Below are 18,965 nucleotides of genomic sequence, written 5' to 3'. Positions count from 1 at the left end.
TTTCTTCAGTTTGTGTCTTATTTTGTTGAAGTTACTTTTTATTTTTGCTCATTTCATTTATTATTTAATGAAAGACTAGAAACACGTTATTTAGATAAATATGTCACATTATATCAGTCTGTTTCTGTATTATCTGCATCTTTAAAATTAAATTAAGACACAGATAAAGTTGAATATTAATTGGGTTGAAAATTGCACTTAAAATATAATTTCTACATATTTTTAATCTAGTTTCAGGTTTTATTGTGTTCATTTATTTCCCAGCTTTATTGAAAACATAAATGTGAATACAAAACAGAGAAATTTTGAACAAACATCAATAAGTCAAAAAGAGAAATCATCTAAACAAATAAATTAACATAATGCAAAGGCTTAAAGGCGCAAAGAAGAAAAGACAAATAATAATAATAATAATAATAACTTCAAATATAAAGATCTAAGAAAAAAAAAATACAGTGAAGAGTAAATTCAGTCCATTTTAAAGAATTCTTTATAAAATTGTCAGTGTTTGTGCTTTTTTTGTTAATACAAATTCCAGTCATTTGATATATTTTTCAAATTCAATCATAAAGACTTTACAATTTGGGACGTGTTTTGGAAGATTTACTTTTGTGTGTGTGAAATTTTCCAAATAAAATGATCAAATTAACGATAAATTAAAAAGTACGTATGTCATGTTGAAAATATGGAAGTACATTTGGAGATGTTACAGATTTATTTTGTTCATGTGTTTCAGTGTTTAACTCCAGTTCCATCATTAGAAACTGTCTGAACAGAACCCAACAGACACATGGAGCCACAGCGCCCTCCAGTGGACGGACTGACCAGAGGGTTCGGATTATGTCCAGGATCAACAGAGTCATGAACGTATGAATGAACGGATTAATGAACGTATGAATGAACATATACATGGACGTATTAATGAACTTATTCGCACATAAACTCAACCCGGAGTCTCATCAGAACTCTGGATAAAACATCACTCTTTTTTTTTTTTCCCTTGTGTATTGTGTTTTTTTTGTGTTTTTTTCCGTGGAGCTATTTACATCAGTCTTTTTTCGGCTTCTATCCTCTCCTGCACAATGGTGTTACTTGCATGAAAATTGCTTTGAAAATTTTTCTCTTACTGTCTAATTTGGCAAATAAATCAATAAAAATACAAAAATGTACTAAAAATGAATCCACGCACTAGAAAAAAAACATAACAATAATTTTAAAAAGCAAAATACACAAAGAAATGAACAGAAACTTAACAGAATATCAAGTAAATGAACAAAATAATCAAGAAAATGAACAAAAACTGAACACATCAATCAATTAAAAGAACAAAATTAATAAAATTCACAAAAAATTAATAAAATAGTTGATGAAACGAACAAAAAATAAACAAAACAGGAAAAACTAGTGAAATGATCAACATAATAAGAATTAAAAAATTAACACAATAAAAAAAACGTCAGTGTATCTGTTGGTAATTGGATTTTCTTTTCAGGAATAAAATAAAAACTAGTGGTTAATTGATTTTTGTTTTAAAACAGAAGAATTAAAATTGAAATTCACGGCGTTTTTCTTTTTAGTGTCAAAACAGATAAACCAAATAAAAAAAAAAAACCAACAGATTTTCATTTTCTCTTTCTAATAACAAAAAAGAAAGTTACTACCTGACAGAAACGGAAAAACCCACCATTTTCTGAGACTGAATGTTGTCATTTTTAAGGAAAGAGCGCGAACGCCATCGAGACCACAAAGATTATTATGAAGATGGGTTTGAATCTTCCAGTTCGTACGAAATCTGGAGTTCGTAGACATTTGTGGAGGGAGCATGTCTACGATGTCCAGATTTTGCATCTAATGCCTTGAAATTCAATTTTAATTCTTCTATTTTAAAACGAAAATCAATTAACCACAAGTTTTTATTTTGTTTCCGAAAAGAAAATCCAAATACCAACAGATTCACTGACCAAAAACGAACAAAAAGTGAATGCATTAATCAATAAAATTAGAAAATGAACAAAAAAATGAATAAAATGATCCATATAATAATAGATTATTAAAATAAATAAATATTCATAAATACTAAATGAATGGCGCATTAAAACGGTAAAATACAGATGAAAATACTTTTAATGTTGTTTATAGATGTACTCATATTAATGGACTTACATTAATATTTTATATGATTTATCAATAAATGTGAGTCTATAAAGTGAATTTGAACATTTAACAAAATTAAATATTAGAAACATTTCAGGTCATTAAAATATGAATTAAATTATATTGAATAAAATGTAATGTTAAAAATGATCAAAAGCATGAAACTGTTGAATATATTTATTTTAATTTATAAAACATAATACACATCAATAAATAAAAAGTTAAAAGTTTAACGGCAGAAAAGACATTTTAACAATAACAGAAAAACTAACATGTGATCAATACGTCTGATTGGACAAAATCAAAGATCACTAGAAAACATTTAATTCAAGCTGTTTGTCTTTTTAATGGACACATTTGAATAAAGTGACTTAAAGTATTAAAAACATCTATTAAACAACAGTTAAATTAATAAAACCATTTCAACTTAATAAATAAAAACTTCACAGAACATTTTAAAATAAGGTTGTGATAAATATTTACATTATTTTTATTTACTGTATATTTTATGATCCTTTGTTTATTCAGTTAAATTAGCAGTTTGATCAGTTTTTATCACATTAAAAATATATTTAAATATTTATTTCACTTATATTTTCAAACATTTTGACCTTTTTATTACGTTCAAGTGTTTGTTTGTTTTTTATTTAAAGTGCGTCAGTGTTTTTCAGTTTAAAAGCCTTAAAATGTCAGAACTTGTCAAAATAAAAGCCTTTAGACCTGCTTCCATCTGGTTCCATCCAGTTTGATCCGGTTCCATCTGGTTCCAGACCATGAATCAGCTCAAACGGAACCTGGACTGACCTGCAACAAAAACCAGCACACAAAGGATTAGACCCCCGTCCACCTAGACCCCATCCACGTAGACCCTGTCCACCTAGACCCTGTCCATGTACACCCTGTCCCCCCAGACCCTGCCCACCTAGACCCTGTCCATGAAGACCCTGTCCACCTAGACCCTGTCCATTAAGACCCCCGCCCATGTAGACCTCATCCACATAGACCCTGTCCATGTAGACCTGGTCCACCTAAACCCTTTCCATGTAGACCTCATTCATGTAGTCCCTGTCCACCTAGACCCTGTCCATGAAGACCCCCGCCCATGTAGACCTCATCCATGTAGACCCCGTCCACCTAGACCCTGTCCATGAACACCCCCACCAATGTAGACCTCATCCATGTAGACCCTGTCCATGTAGACCTCATTCACGTAGACCCGGTCCACTAAAACCCTGACAGATGTATGAGTCCAGACCTTGTTGTGTCCAAATCCTGGTCCGAGGATGAGGCCCAGGACCGAGTTAAGGAGGTTGGACCCACAGAGGACCACCTGTAGACCACTGACCAGAGCCTGGACACTGAACAGGACCAGGTTCCACTGGACCACCCCCCTGGGCTCCACACAGACCCCAGACCACAACGAGCTGTTGTACAGGTACCCTGCATCACTACACACAGACACACAAAAACACACACAGACACACACACACACACACACACATAGACACACACAGACACATAGACACACACAGACACACAAAAACACACACAGACACACACACACACACACACAGACACACACAGACACACACACACACACACACACACACAGACACACACAGACACAGACACACACACACACACACACACACACAGACACACACAAAAACACACACAGACACACACACACACACAGACACACACAGACACAGACACACACACACACACACACACACAGACACAGACACACACACACACACACACAGACACACACACACACACACACACACACACACACACAGACACACAGACACACACACACACACACACAGATGTGTTAGTTCATTCCTTCAGACATAATTTCCATCTTTTTTGCTTCATGTGTTTTTTTGTCGTTTGCGTCTTCGTTGACGTCTTCATGTCCAACATCTGGACACACGACGGGCCAGGACTCACCGGTCTGGACTGGGTCTGAGCGGAACCCCCCAGGTGGGACCAGAACCGGACTCATACAGACACAGAGGACCCTGAACCAGACCAGTAGCACTGACCAGACAACAGAAGCCAGCAGCCAGCAGACACAGGACGGAGTAGAACATCTGACAGAACATCTGGAAAGACAGAGGAGAAGGTTTAACAGAACATCTGAGAACACAGAGAACATTTAACAGAACATCTGAGAACACAGAGGAGAACACGTGGAATACAGAGGAGAACACGTGGAACACAGAGGAGAACACGTGGAACCCACCTGACTCCTGAAGGCCCAACAGCCTTGGGTTTTACTGCTCTGAACAAACGCTTTGGCTCCGAGAAGAACCTGAAACCAGAACCAAATGAAGAACCACTGGTCAAACATGAACCTCCAGGTTCCAGATGATCCAGAACCTGATGAGACGGTGCTGATGTATGACACACACACACACCCTCACACATACACACACACACACGTGACACACAGACATGTGACACATGTGTGACCCACACTGACCAGGAGGCCGGAGCCCCACAGACCCGTGGCCCAGGTGGCCTCTCTGGTCACATGACCCTCCAACAGGAAGTGGACGCTGAGCCCAGGAAACAACAGGAGGAGGTTGGACAGCATGCAGGCCATCGCCATGGGAACCAGAGAGATGCCGACGCACCGCAGACATCTGGAGACACACATCTGAGTCCAGACCAATGGAGACCAGGACCAGGACCAGGACCAGGTACAGAACCAGAAGAACAGAAGGAAGAAGCTGTTGGAGGTTGTTGAGACACACACACACACACAAAGACACACATACACACACATGCACACACACACACACACACAAAGACACACACACACACATGCACACACACACTCACACAAAGACACACACACACAAACATACATACACACACACACACAGACACACACACACACACAAAGACATACATACACATACACACACAAAGACACACACTCAAAGACACACGTACACACACACACAGACACAAAGACACACACACACACACACACACACTCTTAGGCAATGATTCACAGTGAAATATTTTCAAATGTCCATAAAAACCAAATGGACTCAAATAAAATCAATAAAATAAAAGTGAATAAAATCATTAAATAAATTCAGTGTTTGATACAGATTTTTTAAAATATTTGCTGTCGACTTTAAAACCAGGACAAGTTTCTGTTTTTAACGTTAAAACACTGATTTGTGCAGAACCTGGTTGTGATTTTACACCAAATATCTGTCACCCATGAACTCCAACCTCTGTTACCACGGCGACCAAACCCATGAACAGGAGCCCAGAGCTCAGCGGAGTCGTTGTTTTCATCAGGATTATCATCTGTTTTATACAACAGTTTCATCTGTTCAAACATTAAGACTAAAATGTTTGTTTAATAAATAAATCCAGGAGTTGGATTCATATAGAAATGTCTCAGACAAATTCACTCTAAAGATAAAGACAAAACTTTTACCTGAACATAAAATTAAAAACATTCATTTAAAACCATTAATTCAGTAAAAACTAACCATCAAATCCAAATACTTCTACAGATACTTGGTTCTTCTTCTGTGGTGCTAAACTGGTCGTGTCACTCACCCTGACCTCGGCGGTGTCCAGTCGTCGACTGAAGAGGAAGTGGACGACGGCGCTTATATCAGCTGAGGAGGCTGAGACACGCCCACGCCCATATATGGAAAAAGGAAGCTCCTGATGTAAACAAAACGGACTAAAAAAGGAGCTCGGACGCAGCTTTTTCAGTTTCATATCCACAAAAAAAAACGGATCAAACAAAACCTGGTTAGACCCAGAAAATCAGAACTTACCCATGTTTCCAGGGTCAGTGTTCGTCGATGGGACTGAGGGCTTTTGATGCAGCATCTAGTGGCAGTGAGTGGTATTACAACCTAAAACTACAACACTGGAGTCACCGAGGAGTCGAGTTCTGAACCACCTGGAACCACCTGGATCCACCTGGATCCACCTGAATCTGCATCAGGAATTTTCAGATTTAACTGGTCCTCTTCTTGTCTTCTACCTGAACCTAGCCCTCTGGAAAACAGTAAACAACCAGGAGAAAATGAACAAAAACAGTAAAAACATGAAGAAAATGAACGGAAAATGAAAGAAAAAATTAATAAAATGAACAAAACAACAAAAATATGAAGAAAATGAACAGAAAATGAAAGAAAAATGAAGAAAATGAACAAAAACAACAAAGATAAGTAGAAAATGAACAGAAAATGAAAAAATGAAGAAAATGAACAAAAACAACAAAGATAAGTAGAAAATGAACAGAAAATGAAAAAATGAAGAAAATGAAAAACAACAAAAATATGTAGAAAATGAACAGAAAATGAAAAAATGAAGAAAATGAACAAAAACAACAAAAATATGTAGAAAATGAACAGAAAATGAAAGAAAAAAATTAAGACAATGAACAAAAATAAAAACAATGTAAAACAGTTAACGATGAAATAAAAACAAATAAAATTAACAAAAAAATGAAAAAAAATTAACCAAAAAAATTAACCAAAAAAATGCAACAAAACTATATATATATTAAAACAACCCCCCCCCCCCCAAAAAAAACAGAAAATAAAAGTAAGATACAGAGCCCCACTAGGGTCATAGTGGGAAATATTTTTGGACTAAACTTTTGCGTTCCCACACAGTCCTTTTGCCTTTCCTCACAGCTGCGTCTGGTTCTGTACAACGGTAACTGGCAGCGCTGTGTGAATGTCGTGGCTCCGCCGTAAAGCCAAAGCAGATACTGTGAAGGACTGAGGCGGGCTCCGAAGTATGGAGCTGTGAGTGACACAGTTCTGCTTCCACTTGCCCTCCACATATGACTGTATGGGTGGTCACTGGGTCAGGGGCTCCTCCTTCTGGCTGGCAGAAACAGAAGTTAGTCAGCCGATGAGGGATGCTCAGGGTCAGTTTATATGCTCAGTCCTCCACGTGAACAAAAGTTGTAATTGAAGAAGAGTTATTTCAGATATAAAATATGGCATCGTGAACACTTTGAAGTAATTTTGTTGTAGTTGATATTTCTGGATTACATGTTTCAGCGATGTTTGTAATATGCTAAGCTAAAGCTAATTATGCTTACGCTTTTATAGCGGAAACCAAGCAGCGCTACCAGCCGTGACTGACCCACTACAAAACTGTATTTCTGAACGTTCAGAATAAATCTGCCATAAGTGAGACCTGCGCCGCCTCCTCCTTCCATCCTGTGGGACACTACAGAGAAACTACATGACACAGGTGAAAAATAAGCACGCAGGTCACATGAAGAAAGGCAAAAGTTTTGCGAGGGAACGCAAAAGGTATTGTGTGAGAATGCGATAGTTCAGTCTAAAAAATATTTCCCACTATGACCGTGGTGGGGCTCCGTAGAAAGACAACAAAACTGAGGAAAATGAAAAAAGTGACAGGAAAACATGTACAAAACTGACAAAAAAATGAAAATTAACAAAACAATCAAGAAAATGAATAAAATAAAATAAAACTGTGTAAACCCCTCCCCCAATAAAGCAAACAAAAAATGGAAAAGAAAACATGTAGAAATAGAAAATGAAAGAAAAATGAAGACAACAAAAATTTAGGAACATTTTGAAGTAGCATCTAGTGGTGGTGAGTGGTACTACAACGTTAAACTAAAACACTGGAGTCACTGAGGAGGTGAGACCTGAACCACCTGGAACCACCTGGAACCACCTGGAACCACCTGGAACCACCTGGATCTGCATCAGGGAGTTTCAGATTTAACTCTGTTCTTCTTCTCGTCTTCAACCTGAACGAAGCCCCGTGGAACTCTGGGTAAAATGAGGACAACAGTCGTGTTTAGTCTGTGTCGTTAAATCTGTGAATGTTTGCGTTTCTGTCCGACCTGGTTCCTGTCGTGGTTTTAGACTCTGCTGAGTCCAGGACTTTACTCAACTTCATCTTTTTATTTCTATTTTCAGTTCTTCTTCTAAAAGTGTCGCCTTCTTTTAGCTCATGTGTGGTTGAATCATCAGGTTGGTACCAGGACAGCAAAGGCTCATGGGAACTCTGCTGTGAACGGCAGGATGACATTTACACCAGACGATTAAAATGAAACCGTGGCTTCCTGTTTTTGTTTATATTCTTAATTTTTTGTTGAATTCAAATTTTTCTTTTTGTTTTTCAGTATTTGTTTTCAATTTTCATTTTTTAATTTTATTTTTTTCTTTAATTTTCGTTTCTTCGCAATTTTCTTTCAATTTTTTGTGATTTTTAAAAAAAAAAAATCATTTTCATTCTCTTCATTTCTTTAAAATCTTTTTTCTTTTCTTACATTTTTTTGTTGTTTTTAATTTTCTTAATTCACAATATTTCACTTCTTGAAAATTTCTGCATGTTTTTGTTCATTTTTTGTTTATCTTTTTGCTTTTCAATTTTTATTTTTAACTTTATTCAAGTTTTTTTCTTTTCTTTTCTTCACTATTTTGTTTCACTTTTTTGTAATTTGTCAAAAAATGATTTGGTTTTCATTCTCTACATTTCTTCTATATTTTTTCTTCTTTGCTTTTCTTACATTTTTTGTTCATTACCTCTGCCAAGGAGGCTATGTTTTTGTCAGTGTTGGTTTGTCTGTCTGTCTGCAAGATAACTCAAAAAGTTATGGATGGATTTTAAAACTTTCAGGAAATGTTGATACTGGCACAAGGAACAAATGATTAAATTGTGGTGGTGATTGGGGAGGGGGGGGGGCACTGATCTGCCTTGGCGGAGGTCTGTGCTCTCCGAGTGCTTTTCTAGAAAAGACAGTGCAGACCTCCGCCAAGGCAGATCAGTGGGCCCCTGTGCCCCCCCCACCCCCACCCCCGATCACCAAAATTTAATCATTTGTTCCTTGTGCCAGTATCAACATTTCCTAAAAATTTCATCAAAATCCATCCATAACTTTTTGAGTTATCTTGCTAATGGACAAAAAAACAGACAAACCCAGATGAAAACATAACCTTCTTGGTGGAATTAAGGAACAGAAATGAACAAATTCACAGAAATGTGTCGTAAATGGACCATTTCTTAATCTGCAGATTCATGTTAGTTTTACATTGTTTTACTGTTTTAGACTCGGGTCTGAGTTAATTTCAGATTCTTTAATCCTCAGAATTTGAGTCCAACTTCATGCAGACATAACAAGGAAAGCGCAGACCTCCGCCAAGACAGACCCAACCCCGATCACCACTAAAATGCAATCATTTGTTCCTTGTGCCAGTATCAACATTTCCTGAAAATTTCAGGAAAATCCATCCATAACTTTTTGAGTTATCTTGCTAACAAACAAACATGCACGCACACAAAGCAAAGTGATCACAATACCTCCTGGCGGAGGTAATGAGGTGTTAAACTGGCCGACAGGGGGCGCCGACACGACCGCAGTGAACTCATCCTGGCGTCCACGGCGTCTTCTGGATCTGGGCTCGTGACGACCACGTCATGTGTCACCGTTGAACTGATGTGACTCAACAGGAAGAAGCCGCCGCTGCAACACAAGACGTGAGACCAAAACCACGACACGTCGAGCAGCGTCGACGCCTCAGGGACATGAGGCGTCACATGACCATAAGGAAACCATGGTAACCGCAGCGTGGTGATGACATATGATGAAAATAGCCCGAACACAAACAACAAACTGATCCTTTGGTTCTAGTTGGAAATTAATTTAACCAGTAAATCTGTTCATTTAATAAAGTAAAATCAGGTCAGTGTTAGTTCTGGTTCTTTACATTCCACAAAAACTTGAAGAGACTTGAATAAAACAAATGTTTAAAAAAAACAAGATAATGAACAAAAAGTGAAGCAAAACATGTTAAATATGAAAAAAAAGAAAATGAAAGAAAGGTTTTAAGAAAAGTAACAAAAAAATTAAGAAAAACATGAATAAAATTAACAAAAATGAAAGAACTGAACAAAAAACAGAGCAAAAAATACATAAGAACAATGAAAGAACATAAATAAAATGAATAAAGAAATGATGGAAATGAACAAAAAATGAGTAAAGTGAAAATTAAATGAAAAAAACAAAAAATGTAAATATAAGGGGGTTTAAAAATGGGTTTTTTGCATTAATTTCCCATAATTCTGTTCGTCCTCCATATCAAACATTTGTTGTAGTCGTTTATCCGCCGTCATCTGATCAGATTCATTTATCTTCATGTGATAAATGATCCATCAGTCATTTTCGTCTGTTTTACACATTATTCAGTTTTCAGTCACTAAACCAGGTCTTTGTTTTTTTTTATTTATTTCATAGAAACAGAAAATGAAACTCAATCCAAACCACAGCATCACACCAGGAAGTGACCAAACAGCCACAGGTCAAAGGTCATGCGTCCCCTCCAGTCTGACGCCCTCTTCAGGACCAAACCCATCACATCACAAAAACAAAACGGGGACTCGGCCTTCAGATCATGGAGCCGATGCAGAAAATCAGAGTTTGTGATGATTTAAGACAAACATAAACAAAAATAGCCACAAATATTCAGATACTTTCAACTGAAACAACAGTGGACGTTTTGGCTTCTTTAAAAACTAAAAGGATCGATATTCGTCAACAAACTAATGAAAACTATCATGACCTTTGGCCTTAATGTCACATTCACTCATGTGGGTCAATGTGGAACTACAAGTTTTACATCGACTGGCGTAAAACGAACGTGGACACAAACAGAAGGCGAAGGCGTTGCAGCGTCAAACCGTCAAAGTCTCTGTCGTGGAAGGTTTGGTTTGGTTCGTCCTTGTCTCTTAAAGATCTCAGCAAAAATCAAACTCTACAAACCATCAGAAATAAAATCAAACAAACCGAGGCTCAGATCCAGTCCATGAGGATCCAAACTGAAGGACCAGGGTCGACTTGTCGCCGTTAAAAATCCAATAAAACAATCAGTGTTTATTCAAGTGCTGGAGTTTGTTTTGGTTTCTAACGGCGGTCGTCAACAGTTACAGTCATGTTCAGACATCAGCTAACGTTCTATAAAATGTCAGGAAACTTTAAGACAATAGAGGTTTATCTGAAACACTAACTGTGGTCTGATTTCCACAGATGAAACAGAATATTCCATCTCCTATTCGACCAGATGTGTTTTTCACTTAATTGAGCATCAGCTGATCAGTCACATGACATCCAGCGTTTGCATTAGAGTCTATTGTCGGTTGTACAACAGTGTTTAAGCTACAGCAGGTCCACTGGTCTTATAAACCATGAGACTGAGCGTTTTGATCCAACATGGCGGTGACGCCAACGTACGTCTGAGTGGGACGTTAAAGGCCTCGTTAAACGTCCATGTCGAGCAAGAACCCAACGTGGAGGCGGCGGTGGCGTTCTGTCGGCACTTTAAGGGTAAACGTGAGCGGCAGAAGATTCTTCAGCTGCTGAAGGTGAACATGTCGGTCAGCGTGGTCTGTCGGCCACTGGACGAAGACCCGGACGTAGAACTGGACGTCTTCCTCTGAGCTGATGATGAGGGCGTGGCGGTGGAGGTCCTGGCAGTCCTCTTGGCGGTGGTGGGCGGGGTCTTGGGCGTGTTCCGGGCCTGTCGGAGGTGGTAGGCATCGGCGGACCCTTTGCTCCGGTCGGTCGCCCGCTGCCTCTCCTCCTGGTCCAGCTCCTTCTGCAGGATCAGCGCCAACCGCCGGTCCTCCTCCTCCTGCCGCCTCCGGCTCTGAAGCTCCGCCTCCAGCTCGGCGATGCTGTTCAGCACGGTCCCGCCCGCCGCCGCGGAGGAGGAGGCAGAGGAAGGGCAGCCCCGTTTGCTGGTGGCCCCGCCCTCGTCCTCCGTCTTCCTCTTCAGCGCCCCAACACCCCTCGGCTCCTCGGAGGGGAGGGGCGGAGTCGAGGCCCCTGACTGGTCAGTCTGCCTGTCATGGCGTTGCGTTTGAGGTCCATAGTAGTCCAGTCTGGGTAGGGGGCGCTCCGACGGCGGCTTCACCTGAGAGAGGAGGATGTTCTCCTAAAGACACAGAAGAACCGGTTAAATATATGTTAAAAAGTTCTAAATCAGTTTAATTTGTATGAATCTGAATTTAACGATTAAAGTGAATGAAAGATGATTTTAAAACTAACATATAATGAGTGAGTTTACACGTCCATAAAATCCAATAAATGTCACTGATCAGATAATTGTATTAATCAGGTCTGAGGCGTTTATGTTCAACTTCAGAAATATCGGATAATTGATATCCCTGGTTTAGACGCCTCAGTCCATTATCAGATGGTGATGGTAGAATCAAACTACACATTCACACTAATGCTCTGATCAGTATCTGATTTATGGGGTTTTCATATTATTATTGATCATGTAAACAGTCTAATCTAATCTGTTTTATCAGACAGCAGTAATCTGATTATAATAAATCAGATTAACACACCTGCATTTGTCCCAAACACTCTGATGTCTTCATGCGTGTAAACAGGTTCATCTGATTTATTTTGTTCTGTTCCATCTGAACATACATAAAAACAATTCAAATAGTAGAAAATGAACTTTATGTAGTCAAACAAGAGCTGAAGACAATAAAAGGAGGTTTGATTCTACCGTCACTATGTATGTACGAACTCTGAAAGAAATCCGATAATGGAATTAAAAAGACTAAACCAGGGTTAATTGATTATCGCATTTCTTAAGTGAACATAAACACATCAGATGTGATTATTAAAATGATCTGAGTACAAACAGGTATTGGATTTTTATGGTCATGGAAACAGACTCATTAAACCAATCAGAACAAATGTCACAAAGAAAAGAAGAATCCTTCATCCTGATCAACCGGAACCAGATTTCAGACCAAATCCAGATGAAAAGGAGGTTAAAAAACAAAAGAAGAACCAGAACCAGAGGCAGGTTCTGGGGCTCACCTTGTTGGCCATGAAGCTGGATGTGGGGCTGGAGTCGGAGCTTCTACACTGAACCGGACACAGATACCTGAAAGCACAAACACCACCATCAGCTGAACTCCACACCAGGAACCAAAGACAGAACCGGATTATACCGAACAGAAAAGACGTGGAAGTCATCGACCCACAGAACCAGACGGGCCCAGTCCACGTACTTGTCGATCTGTCCGGCGTTCATCTTCTCCTTCTTCTTTGCTGCGGTGACGTCAGGACGAAGGTTTTCCTGAGACACGGGGACAGAGTTCTGACAAAAAAAAGAAAAAAATCAAACAGAGACAATTAAAACTCACATTAATAAGTGAAAAACTGAAAATACAGAGGCTCTTTAAACCTGCAGATGAATATTCATCCACAAGGGGGCAACAAACACCAAGTGTAAAGTTACGAGTTGATGAGAAACGATCAAACATTAAAAAAAACCCAAAAACACACTTTTTAAAACTGTTAAACTTAAATAAAACTGAAGAAATCGGAGAATGTCGGCATTTATGGACCACAGATGCTGGAGTTACGGTGAGTCTCAATCAGAAACAAAAAAACGGTAACTTCTTCTGTAGGGTTTTCCATTCATGCCCCTGTTCTGAGATACACTTGAGCCAAATCCATGTGAAATCCATGTGAACAGTATTAATATTCATTCAGCTGTATTTGATCCACAGTGGATCTGAGAACGCTTAGTTCTTAAAGTTTGGGGTTATTTGTTTCAAAATCTCTATACAGTTATAATAATGAAAAAAAAACAAAAAACCCCCAGCTCAGAATGACGATAAAATATTCTCCTAACGAAAAAAAATACAACTAGACCTTTAGATTTCCACATAAATCTCAAAAAAAACTTTGGGAAAATATAGAATCTAAGCACCTTCTAGTCCAGTGTCTCCATTTAAAAGAAGAAGAAAAACTAAAGATATGAATTATAAGTATTAAACAATAAACAGTGGAAACATTAAAAATAATAACTGCTCCTGAAAACAGGGTAAAAAAAAAACCTAAAACTAATAATGGAAAAAAAGGGAAGAGATTTAAAGGAACCAGCGCCATCAAAAGGTTGAGATGTTCATTACAGTGTTATTAGATTTATTCATCAACAGCTCTGTTGATCAATGAAAATCCGAAAAACATGAGCGTTTCCTGGTTTCCTTCATCTTCTGACAGTAAAGTGAACATGTTCAAATATCACACACAGTGGATGGGTGCAGTCCAGGTCCAGTCCGGTTCTGGACCACAGACAGTAGATGGAGGCTTTCCAGGTCCAGTCCGGTTCTGGACCAGTCGGTGAACACTCACCAGCTGTTGGCTGATCAGTCTTGCCAGCCTCTCGTCCTCCTCGCGCCTCCTCCTCTCCTCCTGCAGCTCCTCCTCCTCCTCGGCCAACAGCTTCTGGATGTACTCCTCGCTGGCCCTCCTCTGCTCCTCGTCCTGGACTCGTTTCTCCTCTGTCAGCTGAGACCCGGCGGGAAAGACACCGTTAGTTAAAACCGCTCATCTGTTCTGACCCATTCATACATGATCATTTAAACCTGATCTCGAACCCAGAGTTCACAACGGTGAAACATGAGCTCAAGTCGACCATCATGGACCTCCTCCTGTCTGTCCTCCTCCTGCTGCTCTGTCCTCCTCCTCCTCTCTCCCCCTCCTCCTCCTCTCTGCTCCTCTTTTATCATCATCACTCTTTTATCCATAAAGTTGTCATAGTCTTTATTATATAGCTCCATGGATAGTGGTGGTTTTTCTTATTGGTACTGCCTTTTATTTTTACTCTGCTTTATTGTTTGTTTTTAACTCTCCTGTTTTACTGTACGGTGTCCTTGAGTGCTAAGAAAGGTGCCTATAAATAAAATGTATTATTATTATTATTATTATTACTAACAGCTGCAGTAGTCGTATATCTACAGGTTAGTACTGTTAGTAACAGTTACGGGTATTTGTAACAGTTATTGGTAGTTACACTAGTGACAGCAGTTCTACTTTTTAACAGTTATTGGATTCTGTCAACATCAACAATAGGAAGAAGCTGATGCAAAACAGAAACATTAGTCAGATATGTGTTTGTAACTGTGTGTTCAGTGTCGGACATATTTGTCATCTTTATGTTGTGACATTTCTTGTTTTAACGGTGGATGATGCGTTAGAAACGCAGATGTTACCGTGGTGTGTTTTAGTGAACTGAATCCTGAGGAGACACAGAACTGATTTTTGGGAGTTGAGCTGAAAAAGGTGACCTCATAAATATGTGGACAACCCTCAGATTTTTATCCAAACACAGTAAAAACCTGTGACCTGACTGGGCTTCTGGTCTGTGTTGGACTGATGTTGACTTACTATTGTTGGTATGTAATTATTATAATGTAAGTTGACGGTTAACTGTTACCCGTGGTAACACCACCAGGAATGTATTTTGTTTCTATTTTTCACACACATTTTGGTTTTATAATGTAAATACTGTTGAATGAGTTTATTCTAATGCGGTTTAGGTCTATTTTGTTCATTGTTCTGGCTCGAAGTCTAAGGACCGGAGTGAGTATTTACAACGTTATTATGTTAAATTATTTGATGATGAGAATGGGGGTGGGATTAAATATATTTTTCTTCTTCCCACTCCTTTTCGAGTGTAGATGAATGATTTTGGAATTTTGAATTTGCATGTATTCTGTAAATGCTTGAAATAAACAAATGAAATTAAATGAAATTACTTACTTTAGTGATCTGGTCCTCGAATTCCTGCCTCAGCTCTCCTGGTTGGCTCACTTTGTGGAAAGACACTGGCACTGCACAAACCAGAAAAATAAAGATAAAACCAGTGGAGAAAAAGATTAAAAAACAAACAAACACACAGCTTAAGTCCACAAAAACACGCCAAAACATTTTCTCAGTAGCACAAACAGTTCAGGAGTTATGGTCATTTGAATAACGGTGAATGCAAAATGTGGTATCAGAGCCACAACTGTCTTAAAGGGTTAAACCCATTTTCAGACTGAACACATGCGGAACCAGAACCTCAAACATTAACGTTGTGGTGTGTGTCGGTACCTCCTACTGCGTCGTCAGTGTCGCCGTCCTGTCCGCTGATCCGGCGCTGACACTCCAGGGGGAAGGCGGTCTGGATCTGCCTCCACAGCCGCTCGTTCACCAGGGTTTTGTTCCTGCTGTTCTGTCGAGCCCAGGTGGACACTCTCCTCCTGCACATCGGACAGCAGAGCGTGGCTTTATCCACCGACTCCAGGAAACACGCCTGTGGAAAAAAAAAAAAAACAAAGATGGAGGACGGGTTTAATCACCTGACATGTATGAAAAACTCATTTAGATTCCACTGTTTCCTTTAGAGGTAAACAACAACAAAAACAAAACCAACGCAAATATAACATTGGTATCAGATCAGAAATTTACAGTCATGACTTCATTACTCCACTAAAGACAATACACTGTATAGATTGTTACATCATAGGTAATTATTAACATTACTGTGGCTGGGCTAGTGGGTGTATTTAAATGTGCAGAAATGTGAAACTCATTTACAGCCGATTTATGATCGATGTCAGTCAAATGGTTCAAATTGTTAATGAAATCAAATTCTTACGCATCGCTCCAGCCTAATGCTGCCTTCACGTGCTATGGGAATTATGGTAAATGCTAGTTACAAACTAAAAAAAACTGCACATGAACGCCCCCTCACATCGCACTTCCCATCAGAAAACTCAGGAAAAAGATTTAGATCCACAAGATGAAAATAACCTTTGACCTTTTCAAAGTGGTGGAGACCAATGAGGGGTTCATGGCCAATGATTAACAATAATTTTATTAACTTTCTGCTGCTGATACCTGATGATATTACAAATTTATAACATACACAATGTGTAAAAAAAAAATGCTCTATCAGTTGAATTAACGTGTTCAAAATGGTGTTACCCAAGTAGCAGGTCACCAGACATTGTGTTTCAGTCATTGTTCACTTCGCTACGATAACAAAAGCACTTTAACACAACTCATTGGTATTTTTGAATTCACAAATGGAAGGGATCATCTTTCCGACAGCACCTGAAGGCATCATTAGTACAGCTTGTGTGCGTTACCTTGCAGAAGGTGTGCGTGCAGGGCAGCGTCACCGGCTCCATGTAGATCTCCAGACAAACCGGACAGAGACAGTCCTCCCGTGACAGGGGCTGTCCTCCACTCCTGCCCCTCCCCCTCTCCACCTCCACATCAGACACTGGTGCCATCCTGAGGCCTGGTCCTCGTCTCTGATTGGTTACAGCAGGGAGGTGCAAGAAGCAAACATGTAAAAACAGAGACCATAAAAGTTAATACACTCTTATTAACTTTCATCATTTAGATATACCTCCTGTTAATATTGTGTCTGTTCATATTTTATGACTATTTTAGCTTTCTTTTACTTTAGCTCTATTCTAATTTTACTTTTTGTAAAATTTTACACTACCAGTCAAACGTTTGGACTCATCTTCTCATTTAAATGGCATGAGAAGGACCACAGATGGCAACAAGTGCTCAGCATCACTGGGAACTCCTTCAAGACTTCTGGAAAACTTTCAGGTGACTACCTCATTCTCATCAAGAGAATGCCAAGAATGTGCAAAGCAGTAATAAAAGCAAAATGTGGCTATTTTGAAGAATCTAAAATATAAAACATGCTTTGAGTTATGTCATTTTTTTAAAACTACATAATTCCATATGTCCTCATTCATAGTTTTAATGTCTTCAGTGAGAATCTACAATGTAAATAGTCATGAAAATAAAGAAAAACCAGGTGAGTCCAAACTTTTGACTGGTAGTGTATATTCTATATTCTTATTTTAATTTTTAGTTGTTGTAATTTTAGATTCATCTTGCAAGGAACTGGCGACACACAGTAGGAATGATTCTCCTTTTAACTGGATTTTATCAGATTCATTCATCTTCATCACTGTTTCATCGGGTGGAAACAGGAGGACGTGTGTTGTAAACATGTCCAAAGAATCCTGATAAAACTGGAGGAATATCAGCCTGTCTGAGTGGGACAATGGTTTGAAAAAAGTGAGAAAACTACATCAGAATATGTTCTTTACATGACACCTGTCAAATCCAGACTATTGGATTATTAGGACGAATGTATTATGTGTATGTGGAGTTCACTTCAGTTCACTTGGAGGGTGTGTCACCAAACTAAATACAGATCTATTAAAGGAGGTTTGTTCATATTCACATGTTTTATAGGTTTATATACTATAGTATGCTCTAATACATATACACAAACATGGTAATAATGGTGATCATTGTCTAAAATGTTGGGATATTAGATATTTTATTTTGTAAAGAGTAAAACGTTCCCTTCAGGCTGTGTCTAAGACTAGTCTGACCCCTCTAAGCCTGGTTTAAACGAGTATTCCGTGGTTCATGTGGATGATGTGGTGCAGATGGTTCTGGTCCTGGATGAGTCCAGACATGTCTCCGGATCCTGGATTCTACAAACCTTTAAATCACAGTTCAACTCTCCACACAAGTGACAGCTAACACATTCTGACCACGGTATAAATCTACATATGCGGTGAAATGTCACTGATAAAAGGCAGATAAATATCTGTCTGTGCCTGGACCCAGCTGGACCCGGGTCGGTTTAGGCTAATGTCTGAACCTCCGAACCAAAACAAGCCCGGTTAGCATTAGCATTAGCAGCTAACGGTGGGGCTCACCTGTGTCAAACTTCAGCAGCCCGGGGTTTCTTCGTCTTAAAACGACTTAAAAGTCAACAAAGTCCGGCTACAGTTAACCCGTAGAACCCTCCGGTCCACTCAGCCCACACCCACACCACGGAGGTCCATGTTCGGGGCACTTTGAGGCCTGACAGTCCAATGTTCCGTCCGCTCCGTTAGCTTCGGTTAGCTCCGAATACCCGCCG

General features: G+C 39.1%; 2 protein-coding genes across 4 annotated transcripts; both read right to left on the bottom strand.

Annotated features, from left to right (window-relative positions):
• Positions 1 to 2,800: 2,800 nt before the first annotated feature.
• On the bottom strand, positions 2,801 to 5,935 carry LOC115431049 (transmembrane 4 L6 family member 4). Its single transcript, XM_030151296.1, has 6 exons — positions 5,749 to 5,935; positions 4,646 to 4,822; positions 4,406 to 4,474; positions 4,111 to 4,265; positions 3,410 to 3,602; positions 2,801 to 2,958 (listed from the first exon to the last, which is right to left on the bottom strand). Exons 1-6 carry the CDS (start codon positions 5,914 to 5,916, stop codon positions 2,938 to 2,940), a joined length of 783 nt encoding a protein of 260 aa, XP_030007156.1. The 5' UTR covers positions 5,917 to 5,935; the 3' UTR covers positions 2,801 to 2,937.
• Positions 5,936 to 10,413: 4,478 nt separating this feature from the next.
• On the bottom strand, positions 10,414 to 18,965 carry rnf168 (ring finger protein 168). Of its 3 annotated transcripts, none has more exons than XM_030151286.1 (8): positions 18,745 to 18,965; positions 17,146 to 17,327; positions 16,106 to 16,307; positions 15,773 to 15,843; positions 14,363 to 14,518; positions 13,231 to 13,319; positions 13,037 to 13,103; positions 10,414 to 12,131 (listed from the first exon to the last, which is right to left on the bottom strand). In XM_030151286.1, exons 2-8 carry the CDS (start codon positions 17,290 to 17,292, stop codon positions 11,547 to 11,549), a joined length of 1,317 nt encoding a protein of 438 aa, XP_030007146.1. In that variant the 5' UTR covers positions 17,293 to 17,327; positions 18,745 to 18,965; the 3' UTR covers positions 10,414 to 11,546. The 3 variants fall into 3 exon arrangements, with proteins under 3 accessions (XP_030007146.1, XP_030007145.1, XP_030007147.1); XM_030151285.1 differs by having other exon boundaries at positions 17,146 to 17,329; positions 18,760 to 18,965; XM_030151287.1 differs by having other exon boundaries at positions 17,146 to 17,313; positions 18,760 to 18,965.

This window comes from Sphaeramia orbicularis, chromosome 13 (genome assembly GCF_902148855.1).
Source record: "Sphaeramia orbicularis chromosome 13, fSphaOr1.1, whole genome shotgun sequence".
Classification (NCBI taxonomy): domain Eukaryota; kingdom Metazoa; phylum Chordata; class Actinopteri; order Kurtiformes; family Apogonidae; genus Sphaeramia; species Sphaeramia orbicularis.
Note: the sequence above shows the minus strand (reverse complement) of the source record. Positions and strands in the feature narration are given on the sequence as shown.

What these genes read in the sequence shown, in the direction of transcription:
- LOC115431049 (XM_030151296.1), bottom strand. Translation starts at nt 5,916, where the DNA reads ATGAAACTGAAAAAGCTGCGTCCGAGCTCCTTTTTTAGTCCGTTTTGT. An exon ending in TGGACACCGCCGAGGTCAGG is followed by an intron (nt 4,823 to 5,748) that starts GTGAGTGACACG and finishes GTCTGGACTCAG; the next exon opens with ATGTGTGTCTCCAGATGTCT. An exon ending in CTCAGACCCAGTCCAGACCG is followed by an intron (nt 3,603 to 4,110) that starts GTGAGTCCTGGC and finishes GTCTGTGTGTAG; the next exon opens with TGATGCAGGGTACCTGTACA.
- rnf168 (XM_030151286.1), bottom strand. Translation starts at nt 17,292, where the DNA reads ATGGCACCAGTGTCTGATGTGGAGGTGGAGAGGGGGAGGGGCAGGAGT. An exon ending in CACTGACGACGCAGTAGGAG is followed by an intron (nt 15,844 to 16,105) that starts GTACCGACACAC and finishes TGGTTTGTGCAG; the next exon opens with TGCCAGTGTCTTTCCACAAA. An exon ending in GACTGATCAGCCAACAGCTG is followed by an intron (nt 13,320 to 14,362) that starts GTGAGTGTTCAC and finishes TTTTTTTGTCAG; the next exon opens with AACTCTGTCCCCGTGTCTCA.